The sequence below is a fragment of the Equus caballus genome, chromosome 19 (assembly GCF_041296265.1).
Source record: "Equus caballus isolate H_3958 breed thoroughbred chromosome 19, TB-T2T, whole genome shotgun sequence".
In the NCBI taxonomy this organism is placed as follows: Eukaryota; Metazoa; Chordata; class Mammalia; order Perissodactyla; family Equidae; genus Equus; species Equus caballus.
Window position 1 is genome coordinate 52,606,965 of NC_091702.1, and position 12,755 is coordinate 52,619,719.

At 38.8% G+C, this 12,755-nt stretch overlaps 1 protein-coding gene across 3 annotated transcripts in view; it reads left to right on the forward strand.

Moving 5' to 3' along the window:
* The window catches only part of LSAMP (limbic system associated membrane protein), a 601,648-nt gene that overhangs the window by 583,441 nt on the left and 5,452 nt on the right, over positions 1-12,755 (forward strand). For 2 of the 3 annotated variants that reach the window (XM_003363378.5, XM_014732876.3), the window contains exon 8: positions 9,270-9,302. The exons of the other annotated variant lie outside the window; for it this stretch is intronic. In XM_003363378.5, coding sequence (XP_003363426.1) covers positions 9,270-9,302 — 33 coding nt within the window. The remainder of the gene's footprint in view (positions 1-9,269; positions 9,303-12,755) is intronic. 3 annotated transcript variants of the gene reach the window in all.

Genomic DNA, 12,755 nt, shown 5'->3' on the forward strand with positions numbered 1-12,755 from the left:
GGAGTTTTCTGGAGGATACTGAAGGCCTATTATCTGGCAGAACACCTAAAGAAAACTTTCAGCCTCTCAACAGGGAGGTTTGATGATGGGCTTTTATTTTAATTGTGAGAATGGCCAGGTTGTAAGGGGCATCAGTATTTTCCAGGAGTTGCTCCAGAACCTGACGATGATGTTATATTTGGAGTCAGTGACACAGCAGGAGTCACAGATAAATAACTGAGCTATCCTGGCATCCCAAATAATAAAGTCCCTGGGAAAAGTCCACAGCAGACCCACCTTTATCACGGTCTACACTGTGGTAGTTAGTGCCATTGACGTAGGTCCAAGAGTAACTCAGAGCATACTGCCATTTTTTTAAATCCCTTATCTTCTTATTTCCAAGAGCCTTAAAATCCCAGGAAATTTCACAAATTCACTTGTTATCTCTGCATTCAAATTCTGCAGGCCAGTTACCTTATTTCATGATATTTGAATGTTTTTGATTTTGAAACATACAAAATGAAAATACACATTACACGGATTAAAGACAGTCTTGAATCCCTTAGGATTTAAATCTAAAATGTATTCTAAAACGGATCTGCAATTCACAACTTAGGGCTGGGAAATGGAAAGAGAGGAAGAAAACCAGAAAGCATGAAAATCTCTAGAGACCAATGCAAACCTCTGCTTTTATCCTTTTTAGCAAGTCAAATAAATGAAGGCACAAAATGCTTTAAAATATACATAAAATGTATGTTTTTAACCATGGAAAATATAATCTACTTTGCATCAACAACTAAGTAGATTTGGGGTTGGGAGGCAATTCTGTATTAAATGAGGTGACTGGTCTTTAATTCCAATAAGGGGCAAAAAGCCAAGATTGTGCCCACAGGTGCAATGGGTGCATTCTAGACACGAGGGCAGAAGCATTTGTTTCTCTTTAAGACGGAAACTACTTGTCTGGTGCTGTATCTTACTGACAGGTGATTCAAATAAATTTACTTCTGGAGTTTTTCTAATCTTATACGCATTTTTAGGTGAAGTGGCCCAGGGAAGCCCCTTTATTAAACTTAGCCTCTTGGGCATTCTCTAACATTTTAATTCATTGATTATTAAAAATTAAACCTCTCAGGCTACATAAGAAACCTGCAGGATTTGAGAAAGCTGACTCGCTGTAAGAAACTTAATGAAGGCCTCTCTTTATGTTGGGAGTGCTTAGTGAGACCGCACTTTCTGTAACAATCCGTATCGCCACCCAGCAGAGCACGTAACAGTTAAAGCCGAATCATGCATCCATGCTTACTCTACAGGGCAATTACATCAAGCCTACAGTCACAAGGACCTCATAAACCCATATAATACATTTTTTATTGCATTGTCACTTCACGCTGTTAAGACTATGTTCCTTATAGAAATTAGGCCTCACCTGTCTTGGCTTCTCTTTGATTTTACTATATGAAAGCAGCCAACTAAAAAGTGGGGAAAAAAATTCACTCTCCTTGTAATGTTGTCAACTCAATGCCAAATAATCAGAAACTGATTATTTTCTTTTCCCCAGATTTAGAGGGTTTTTTTTTAATGCATTGATTTGTTTTTATAAATAGTTTTCTATTCTGATAATAAATGTTATGCATTCTCATTATAGAAGAATTTGAAAATATATGAAACTATAAAGAAGAAAATAAAGATCGTCTATAGTGTCCTCAGAGATAATGTCATTAATATGATATAAACAAATGTTTTGTCTGAATGTTCAAGCTGTCAGTGTACTATAAAATATTCAACTTAAAACACCTAAACTCTTGTCTATTTTCTGCCCTCTCTGAGGCTGGGCATGTTTCGGTGACTTGCGCAAGGTCATAGCAGAGGCAGGTCCAGGAGCAGCCCTCCTGCCCTGGCCGGTTCTTTCCCCACAGTGACCAGCACACTTGAAGCTCTTCCAGCTCCTAAGTCAAACCCGACTCATCTTACAAAAGATTTCCCTTGTGTCACCTCCAGGATCTCCAGTAAGAGTCCTTTCAGATATGGGGGCTCCTACATTCTCTCTCTTAACTGGTGTATTAATATTTTCCCTTTTATAAATTTTTCTGCTTATAATGAAATGACCTTTTATTTCAAAAACATTTTTTCTGGGGCTTGCCCCGTGGTGTAGTGGTTAAGTTTAGCATGCCCCACTTGGGCAGCCTGAGTTCGCAGGTTCGGATCCCAGGCACGGACCTACACCACTCATCAGCCAAGCTGTGGCAGCAACCCACATATAAAAGAGATGAGGATTGGCACAGATGTTAACTCAGGGCTGATCTTCCTCAGCAATATATATATATATATATATATATATATTTTTTTTTTTTTCTTTTTTTCTGATTCTCTTTAGTATAGAACATTTGGTTGACAGAGTTGGTCTACTAATTGATGAGAATAAGGAGTGAGTCTCAAATATTTTATTCACATTATATAATGAGAAATTATGTCAGCATTTGGTTTTGGCTTGAATTTATTCATTCATTCAATAAAGAGTTATCACCATATGCCCAGGGTGGCAAATATCCTGGTAAATCCTTCATGTCTCTCCCCCACTCTGAAATAACACCTGACGTCTGAAGTCTGTTTCTGGTCACAGTCAACTGTAAGAGGAAAGGCCCTTAGAAATATTTGAAAGTAACGTGTAGGATTCCTTTTTGACCTAAATCTAGCTAAGGAAGGCTAACTTCCTTTCTCAAAGATTGATGACGTGCTCAGACTTCTTAGTCCTCCCAGCCTGGCTGACATATTCTCTTAGTAGTCAGGATAATTGTCTACCTTTGAACTAAGAAAACAGGACTCATTTAAGGTTGAGGTTTAGACTTTTTTCTCTGTTTTGGCTTTTTCCCCCTAAACTAGACCCAGAATGACTACTGTGATTCTCAGAGAACATTAGTCTAGAAATATTAAGCATTAGGGTGTACACAACATGAATGTAGTATGTGGGAGAAAATCAAAAACTCTAACAATCCAAAGAGAAATCACAGGCATATCTTTTTCTATGGCAGAAGGAAAAATAACAATAATACCTGTAAGTAGAAACCACTAATCCCTAAAACCTCCGAGCAGAGTGGAGAAACCTTCGAGAAAGAAATGAATAACTTTCAAAGTGTGGTTTTGAAAATTGAATTAATAAAAATGTCCCCCTTTTAAGCTACTGTAATAATAAAGGTTTTATTTTTCAAAATCTTGGCCAACAAATAAAACTCAGGGCACAAAAAACATAAATTCTTATGGAGGGACCTGACAGATTTTATGCTTTGGGTCCTTGACATGCATGAGGGAGGGAGGAGAAGCACACTGAATCTTCTTCCTCCTTTCTTTTGTTGAATTTCTTGAGGATTTTGATCCTGTTCCTCTCTGAGTTTTTACAGACGACAGAAGGATAAAATCCCCATTGAATATGTGCCTTCCCTCTGCCCTGAATACATGCTTTTACTAATTCTGGATCAGAAAAAAAAAAAAAGCACTATTAATTCTTTTAAGTCCTCTACTAATATGTCATTTTCAAAACGTGTGGCACATTAGAAGTCTGGTCTTATTGAAAGAGTTGTGCCTGACCCAAGAGAAGAGAGGATGTTTCCTTGTTCAAATGGCTGCGGCAGGTTAAAAAGTTTAAGCTATTTATGTTTAAGTAAACACCCTGGAATTAAAATAACTGTGCAAACAATATAAACTCCAAAACTCTACATATGCTACCTGAGGATTGGAACGGATGCTTATAAACAGAGGATTGGAGGTAAGTTGTCAAGAGTCAAAGCACTGAAAGCCATTTCTTCTTATGGATTTGTGGTGCCACCATCTTGTCTCCCAGCTGGAACTCAAAGAAGGCAAAATGCTGAAACTGTTCACAAAAACAGATATGAAAATTTCCCTAGGTAATAAGGGAGCTACCAAACTGTAAATTGCAGGGTTTCCAGTGAAGCATCTCTCACCTTCTCAGCACTCACTGTAATTTCTGGAGAGAGACTTAATCAGACTAACGGGACATGAGGGGTAAGGGAAAGAATAAATCTTCTGACCTTTGAACAAAAAAGTAGCTTGAGTTTTTATTTTCTACGGTTTAAATTTTCATTAGTTGTGAGGATTCTGAAAGAAAGCTCGGCCCTCCAGAAAATTTTCTACCTGCCAGGATTTGGGGACTGGTGAAACGACCTCCTGGCCCCATATGGCTCTTCCAATGACTGAATTCCCAGTAATAATTTTGCCTTTGCATTAAGGCATGGTGGTTCCAAAAGGAGAACAGAATCTTGCCCTACCTAGAACCTTAGCTAGGGCAGCTCTTGAGGTATTAATTGATTGATTCATTCATTCATGCATGCATGCACTCAGATATTTATTCAGCAAATCTATTGGACACTTTCTCTGTGATAGAGAAGTAGTGAACTGAAGGTACAGTAGTGAACAAGGAAGACACTGCCAGTGCCAACGAGAGAGGCTGAATCAGCTTTGTGACACTGCAGGTTTGTCTAACATGACTGGGTGTAAAGAGACAAAGTCAAAAGTCAAAGACAGGTTAGCATAAGTTAATTTGTCAAGGTATTTGCCTTTTCTAGTATTACATTCTTTTCTCTATTGCCTCCTTGTACCCCCCATCAGGAGCTACGATCTAAGCACATGACAATAATGCTTCTAGAGAATTCTAAAACTTTCTCTATATGTACAAGACTCCCCCAAAGTTTTATCCATTGTACTGCTGCAGTAAATTGATCTTTTTATTATATTCTTTGGACCTGCACTGCCATGCTTACTTGTTAAGTGTATTTGCTGAAGCAGATCAATATGTGAAGAGGAGGGTTACAGAAAGGCATAAAAATCATAGATTTCGGGTATATTCTAATGAGCGTGTCCAGGGAATTTCTACAAAAATAATATCCCTGGCAAGGCAGTCTGACTCAAGAACTTGAGATCATCTTCACACTAGAAAAAGAAGAATAATTTTCAGTTGTTAAGGACCAAAAAAAAATTTTTCTTATCTGTGAGAACAGGAAAGACTCCTTTTAGAAAAGAAACATTTCATGCCTGCTGTATTTTTTCCCCCAACTATTGCCACCTGGTGGACAAAGGTGATTCCTTTAGACAGCGCTTAAGAACATGTCTTAGTATTACCACGAGATGGCAGCACACAACCAAGTTTCAAAGAGCCGGGCTCAAAAGAATTCAGGATTTTGTTCCTTAAAAGAGAACGTTCTATTCCAACAGAAGAGAATGAGTAGGAAATAATAGTACAAAATAAGCACTCGGTCCTCTTGTCCTAAAGACAATTTGAAGTCCAAGTCTTAAGGTCATCAATATTTCAAAAACTAGTTCATTTATTGTAATAGGGAGGACTTCCTAAAATTTAACTAGTAGGCTAGTTTGGTTTTTAAAGATACTTCAAGCAAATACATACGTACATATATATATATACGTATGTACGTATGTATGTATGTATACAAATATATATACATACACATATAGAGAGAAATATATATATACACATATATATTTTTTGTTTTACTGAGGAAGATTAGCTCTGAGCTAACATCTGTGCTGGTCTTCCTCCACTTTATATGTCAGTCACCACCACAACATGGCTGAAGAGTGGTGCAGGTGGGCGCCTGGGATCCAAACCCATGAAACCAGGCTGCCAAGCAGAGTGCACCAGACTTAACCATTATGCCACAGGGCTGGCCCTACAGATGTATATTTTTAATCTGAATTTTTGTGACATTTTCTTCATAGAGTATAATATTTGGGTAAGGTTTCTAAATTCTTCTTTTAATGAACTCTTTTAAATTAATTATTAGGGAGTTCCTGTTCCCTAAGAGATTCGTTTAGAACATCAAGACTCTTACCTGAGCCTGTGCCAGTGACTGGTAACCCAGGCACATTGCCAGTTTTCTTCCAACCGAAATGCTGCCTAGCCAATGCTTCCTCGTCACCTCAGTGTGCTAGCATCTCTCAGTGTGTTGTTCATCCATGTTGCTCAGTAGATCTTTTTTTTAATTGTATTCTTTGGGCCTACGCTGCCATGGCTTACTTGTTAAGATATATTTTTCTCTTTTTCCACCAAACTTTCACTGATGATCCTCTCTAGAAGGATTTTACCACAAATCTGACAACAACTCTTATTTTTTGAGCACTTGCTATGTGTCTGGCAGCACGCTAAGCACAGTTTGATAATTAATTTATTTAATTGATAGGATTTATGAGGCATGTTCATTAAACTCATTTTACAAGTGATGAAACTGAAGCAAAGAGAAGTTAAGTGATATTTTCTAGCTTAAGCGAAACCGTTGGTCCTCCTGCCTGCCCAGGCACCTGAACACTTGCTTGGAATTCTTCCCATGAGGCCTGTGGACCAGGGATGGAGCAGAGGAAACCAAGTGTTCCTTACACAAAGGTGGGCCCACCAGGCATCTAGGCCTCTGTGGGTGAAGAGCGTCACTCTGTGAGCTGAGATATAAATTATAAACTTACAAACTCTAAAGAATGATAAGACAAAAGGCCTGACTGGAGAAAGAAGGGAAGTTGAACTTTGTACAAGAGCAGAGCCAAACTCTCCCCCGTCGATATTGAATCATTTAAACATTCCAGTGATGACCCCAGAGTTATATAGACTATAGTTAGATGTCCTTATTTTCATAAAAATACCAGAGGGGTATTATGAAATAATGGGTAGAGTTCTGGCAGGAGAAGTGGGAGCCCTGAATTTCAGTCTCCGCTCTGCCTCGTGCTGTCTATGTGACCTTGGGTAACTGATTAGCCCCTCTCTTGCTCTCAGTTTCCTCATATTGTGATGAGCACGTTCTCTACAACTTCAACAACTTTTAAGGCAATGTTTATTTCAAAGAAAAGTTGTCAGAGCAGGTATTATGAAAGAAAGTGAGTGGCAGTGTGTTTGATATACAGTTGAAACATAAGTGGTCAGATGATCAGTGTGGTCAATAGGTAGAGACTGGTGTTTCATATCTTGATAGAACCTAGCTTCACTTCTGGGTGACAGCGACATGAGTTGCCAGCTCCTGCCGGGAGAGGAGCAGAAATCCAGCTCCATTCTTCTGTAGGCACTTCCCTACAGAAGACCTCCGTTACTTCTGCAAGTAATAGACTACTTCTTCAGGGATAGAAGGGCAGATACCAATGACTTGGAGCATCTTCAGGAGCATCTTCAGAATCATCTGGAGGTCCACCATTAGTCATGATGCAAAAGAACATTTATGCTGAGCTTCCCTCACCCCTGTATCTCACCACTTCAGGAAACTGTCCTTACGTGTAGACAGAGTTTGCCCCAAGAACAGCATGGCTGACAATAGTTTTGCTAATGCCGAATTGTAGCCAAACATTTTCAAGATGTCAGACACTAGGACCATTGTGCCCTTCTTATAGCTATCATGAGAGTGCCAGAAAACAGCATGCTGTTTGAGGGCTTCTCCTTGTGACCTCCTCTGGATGGACAAATGGAAAATCTGTGAAGGAGGAGATTGATAGATTGCACTGAACCTCAGAAACTTGGCAGACCTGATTCTGAAAATCTGACTCTTTTGTGCCACATCAGAGGGTAAAGAATTTAGCTATCCAGATTCTCTGTTCTTTTAACAGAGTCTCAGATCCTCTGTTAAGAGGATGCTTGGCATATATTTATTTTCCTCATATTTCAGTGATTCTAGATCCTCTGTTTGGCCCATTGTGCATTCAGAGTGCCTTCATTCATTGGCTGTGCTGCAACAGGGAACAGTAACAGACACAGCCCCTGCTTCCATGGAACTCACAGTCCAGTAGTGAAGACAAGCATTAATCAAAACCTCAGGCAAATGCATTTGAAATTAGAACTGAGATGAGTGTTATGAAGGAGAGCAGAGCTTATAATAAAGGGACTTAATTTTACCAAGCAGACTAAGGAAGACTTCCCTGTGGAAGTTATAACTGAACTCTGAAGGATGAGTGGGATTTCCAGTAGAGATATCATTGGGCCATAGGCCCTACGACAGAGAAAACATGGTACCATGGAGAGTAAAGCAAGGCTTGTGGACTGGAATGCAGAGATGATAAACATTAATGAGTCTGGAGAGGTGAGGAGGCAGAGCCGTGGATGCCATACTAAGGACTTTGATCTTTATCTTGGAAGTCACAGGAAAGCATGAACAAGTTTCAAGCAAGATAATGAGGTGACTTGATGTCCAATTCAAAAGACTGTCTCTGACTTCAAAGTCCAGTCACTTTACTTCCTTAGTGAAAGCATGCTATTCGTGGATGCAGGGCTATTTCCTGACCTTCACAGAGAAGAAAATCCATATCTCACAGCCATGGTTTGGGCTTCTACGTCTGACCAACCATTGAGTTAGTCCTAAGATTCAAATTGTCCATATTTACTTCTAAAGATCTAAGAGTATTGTGGTTTAGTTGATAAGGATACTTAAAAGGGAATCCAAGTATTTGACCTATACGAGCTCTTCCAACCCTGAGATTTATTTATGCATTCAACAAATATTTATGGATTACCTACTTCATGCCAGGATCTAATCTAGACCTGGGATCCCATGGTTGACAAGACATACACTGTTGCTGCCCTCAGGGAGCATATATTCTAATGGAGGAGAGAAATTCTAAACAAGCAAATAAGGAAATGTATAACATGATGCCAAGTAGTGATAAGTACTATTAATATTAATAAATCAGGGTAAAGGAGTAGAAAGTAGCACAGGGCACCATTTTTGATAAGGCCATGGGAGAAGTCTTTCCTGAGTTAGTGACATTTCAGCAGAAATATAAATGAATTGACTTAGTGAGCCATGCAGTGACCTGGGGAAGAACATTCCAACTACATGAGACAGAAAGCAAAGTTTTCAGAGTTGGAATGGATTTAGCACATTAGAAGCAAAGCAAGGAGGTCAATTGGCTTGAATGGAGCAAACCAGGGGCAAAAAGGTAGGATGAGGCTGGGGGTCAGACTTTCTATCATTCCACTAAATTACAGTCAAGGGTACTTTCACATGCCAGATTCAGAGCCCTTGTACTTGTTGACACACATAACATTCAGCATCAAGTATTTGTGGTTGCAAATTGTTTTTACCACCTCCAACTGTACAACATTTGTTCCAACGAAACAATCTCTTTCCATGTGACTTTCTTTCAACTTCTGCCAATGTGTGTTCCTAATAGAATGTTCTTTCCACCTTTTCTCTCATTCTCCTTTCAGTGGAAAGTGCTAGACTACCTTTGTGCTTATTCTCAATTGATAAAGAATTTTTTATCTGTTTTTGTTTTGCTAAATGTTTCTTTTTTAGAAATTGTCACCACCGTGCACTTCAAGCAAAAAGGTATGGTTCTTATTTCTGATTATCTTCTATATGTTAAAATTAAGATTTCACAGCACTATATTGGGGTCTTCTACATTTGAGTTTATTTCATCTCAATAATTTGTGATAATAATTTCCATAACCCATTTGCTACTATTTTTCCCAAATTGTGAACTTTCTCTTTCACAAAATCTCCTGATCCAAACCATGACTCCTTTATTGCTTTTGACAGTTATTTATTTTTAAATCTCTGGAACTGAGCAAGTTATCCTCCCCTCCCACTTTCCTTAAATGCCATGGTTAATTCTTGCAGAGCTGCACTTTTGGAAGTGTTCACTGCCCAATGACGGGGCTCTCAGAAGGAACATAGAGCCTACTTTATCATCCCTTGTTGGCTATTCAAGTAGAAATGTTGCTAAAGGAAATAGAGCAGGGCCTCCTAAAATGAAGCACTTAAACATTTAATATTCCCTTGTGCCTCAGCATTCTTGCAGGTCTTCATATAACCTCCTCTGGCTGCAATACACTGGGCTACTGGGATCTCCCAGGAGCTGCCTTTTTGTGCCCTCCAAGTTCCCCGCATACCTCCATCAACCATGTGGCACATAATCCACATACCTTTCCCTACAAAGATAGAGCAATCAGGTCAAAGCTTCGTGAAATGGACCCTAAGATGCAAACAATGACCAATCCTGAGATGCTATCTTTACCCGTCCAAGAGAACTCTCTAACAGTGCCCGTCCCCAGACCAGGTCCACAGAGGAACCTGTATGGCCAGACACCACCCTCCTTAAGTCCTCATGACCACCACTTGGGTTGGTAATTGTCTCATATGAAGATTTCTTCTTTGAGCCTCAAAGGGGATGAAACAACCAAGATTATTCTGAACAGTGAAAATCTATTCTTGTGGGACTTAGACCTTACCAGTGACCAAGAGCCACAGACATTATGGACACTTGGTTGCTGACTCCCAGGAAAGGGCCTTCATTATGAGGACAACTCTAACAAGTCCTCACAGAGGGCAGCAGGGAAGAGGCAACCAGAAATATATACATAAGACCAAGATCATTTGGGGTAAGAAGGTATAAACTACTGTCATCTTCAGCCTTCCTTCTCTCCCCCGTGCCATGATTATCAATTACATTTGAATCTTAAGTGGCTAGTGTTCGTGGAACTCATCATACTTCAGGGCTTTAGTGTGGATGGAGAAGTAGGGTCTAGGGGTTTTGTTGTTGTTTTTTTAATTTCAAAGACCATCCAGATAAATTCTTAGTGTCACCTGAAGAAATTCTAAGTATTGGCCTAGTGTTTCAAAATTTTACATGCCAAAATATTTGATGCTGTTTTGATGGAAAAGATGCGATAATTCTGACTTTACTGTGAGAATACTTCAGCCTTACCCAAGACTCCTTTTACCGAGAGGTGAGATAACACATAAAGAATTATGCAGGAGGAACCCAAATTTAATTATAAGACACATTGCTCAAAGAAAACATCAATATATCCCTTCTTCTAACCTGCTCCAGCCTGGAGATCATAGGCTTTAATTCCCAATTCGTTCGCCCAGAGGAAGCTGCACTGACTGAAAACGGAGAGTAGGTGGCGCCAAAGTCAATCTTATCAGGCTTTCCTTTAAACATGGCTTCCCAGGACGCAACATGTCCTAGTCTGCTTATCTAAGAGAGATTTAGGAGGTTGTTTTTCTCCTGCACCTAACGATTGTTTTGTATATTGTTTAGGTTTTTCATTTATTTTCAGTCACTAAGTCAGCCCTTAATAATTCTAAGAATTCAAACTTAAACTCTCCTGGACTTTCTTCTTTTCTTATATGGCTGAACTGTGTACAGGAATAAAATGATGATCGACCTCAATTCATTAGTGCTGAAAGGAATGCCCAAGAATCACTGAGGGTGTGATTAATGATTATGTTGAATAATTCTAGTCCCAAATCCAGGAAATGAGCCCTAAGTACTCAGAAGAAGAAACAGAAATGTGTTGGCCAGAATTGAATCACAAAGTGTCTCCAAGCACAAGCTTTCTAGAGCAGATGTTGAAAAATCACCTGTCCTTTCTTTGAGATTTTACTGAAAAACAAATCAGTTGGCTCAACATCCTACATCAGATTCGTAGTGTAGAGACTTGCCAAAAAGTTCTCATATCCCACAATTTCAGAACATTTTATCAATCTTGCCTTTAATCACAAATTCTCTTTTATAACCATTGCCATGGCAAAGTGCAGTCCAGCATACACCTTGATACAGAATCTCACATACCATCCCGTCCTAGGGTTGAGAACCTGGTCCTAGTGTGTTGACTCAAGATTGCCAATCTTGCTGCAGCTGAATTTTGCCCCTTCCGATCAAACATTAAAAGCCTCGACCCAATTCTCAAACCAATGCCTTTATGTAATCCAAACTTCTATAGTTAATAACAATAATGCTGATGCTAGCATTTATTCAATGTCTACTAGAGACCACACATAGAAGTGTGTGCACACACGCATACACACATGTAGAATGTGGCTAAATACCAAGATGCGATTTTTGTCTGTTAAATGAAAAACATGTAGCAATTTTTGAATTAAAGTTCTATTTGCTCATCTATTCTTAAGGCTAATTTATGTTTGCAGACTCTTGCTTTCATTTTATCTGTCGTATATAAAAGCACTTGCTGAGCCTGGCCATCTGCTATGGGAAATAAGATTTATCATTTGCATTTCCACAAATAAGCAGAAATTTCATAACTATGAACTAAAACATAATTAATGATTTTGCTGATTATTCTTCCCTGAAATAGCCATTAACTGAAGTAGTCTCCTATGCAGTCACATATATCTATAATTGTACACACACTTGTGACGACTCCACCATCAGCCATTCACCCTTGCATTTTTTCAAGCCTATTTATTTACTTTCAAAACTAATTATGAAAAGAGCAAGTCATAGAAGCACATCAAATAGCTATATGAGAGCACTTAATAAATAATAAGTGATAGAGATGAAGCTATCTTTAACAGATCCAAAAAATGCATTTCAAATATGTAATAATAATTCTATTAAGGATAAAACTGAAGATTATTAACACAGTCATACTGGGATTCCCTATAGATAACATAGAATAGCATGTGAAAGTAACAATTACTTCTCAATTGTGTGAATTAAAAGGCCAATAATTTGTGTCTATATCATGTATATATATGAATATGCGTGTACCATACATAATTCCCTTTGTATCTGCGTATATATGTGTGTACATACATTAGCAAGAATGTCATATGCGAACACCCTTATCTAGGTTGATATATGTATATATTATATTTTCAGTGGTGGAATTTTTGCTTTCTCAAGTATTTACTACCTTTCAAATAAAATGATAAGACTAGGCTTTTTAGACTTCCCCAGGTACTACTCAACTCCAAGATGTCTGAAAGATAATCCAACCTGCCCCAGCACTCAAAATGAGATTAAGGAAATA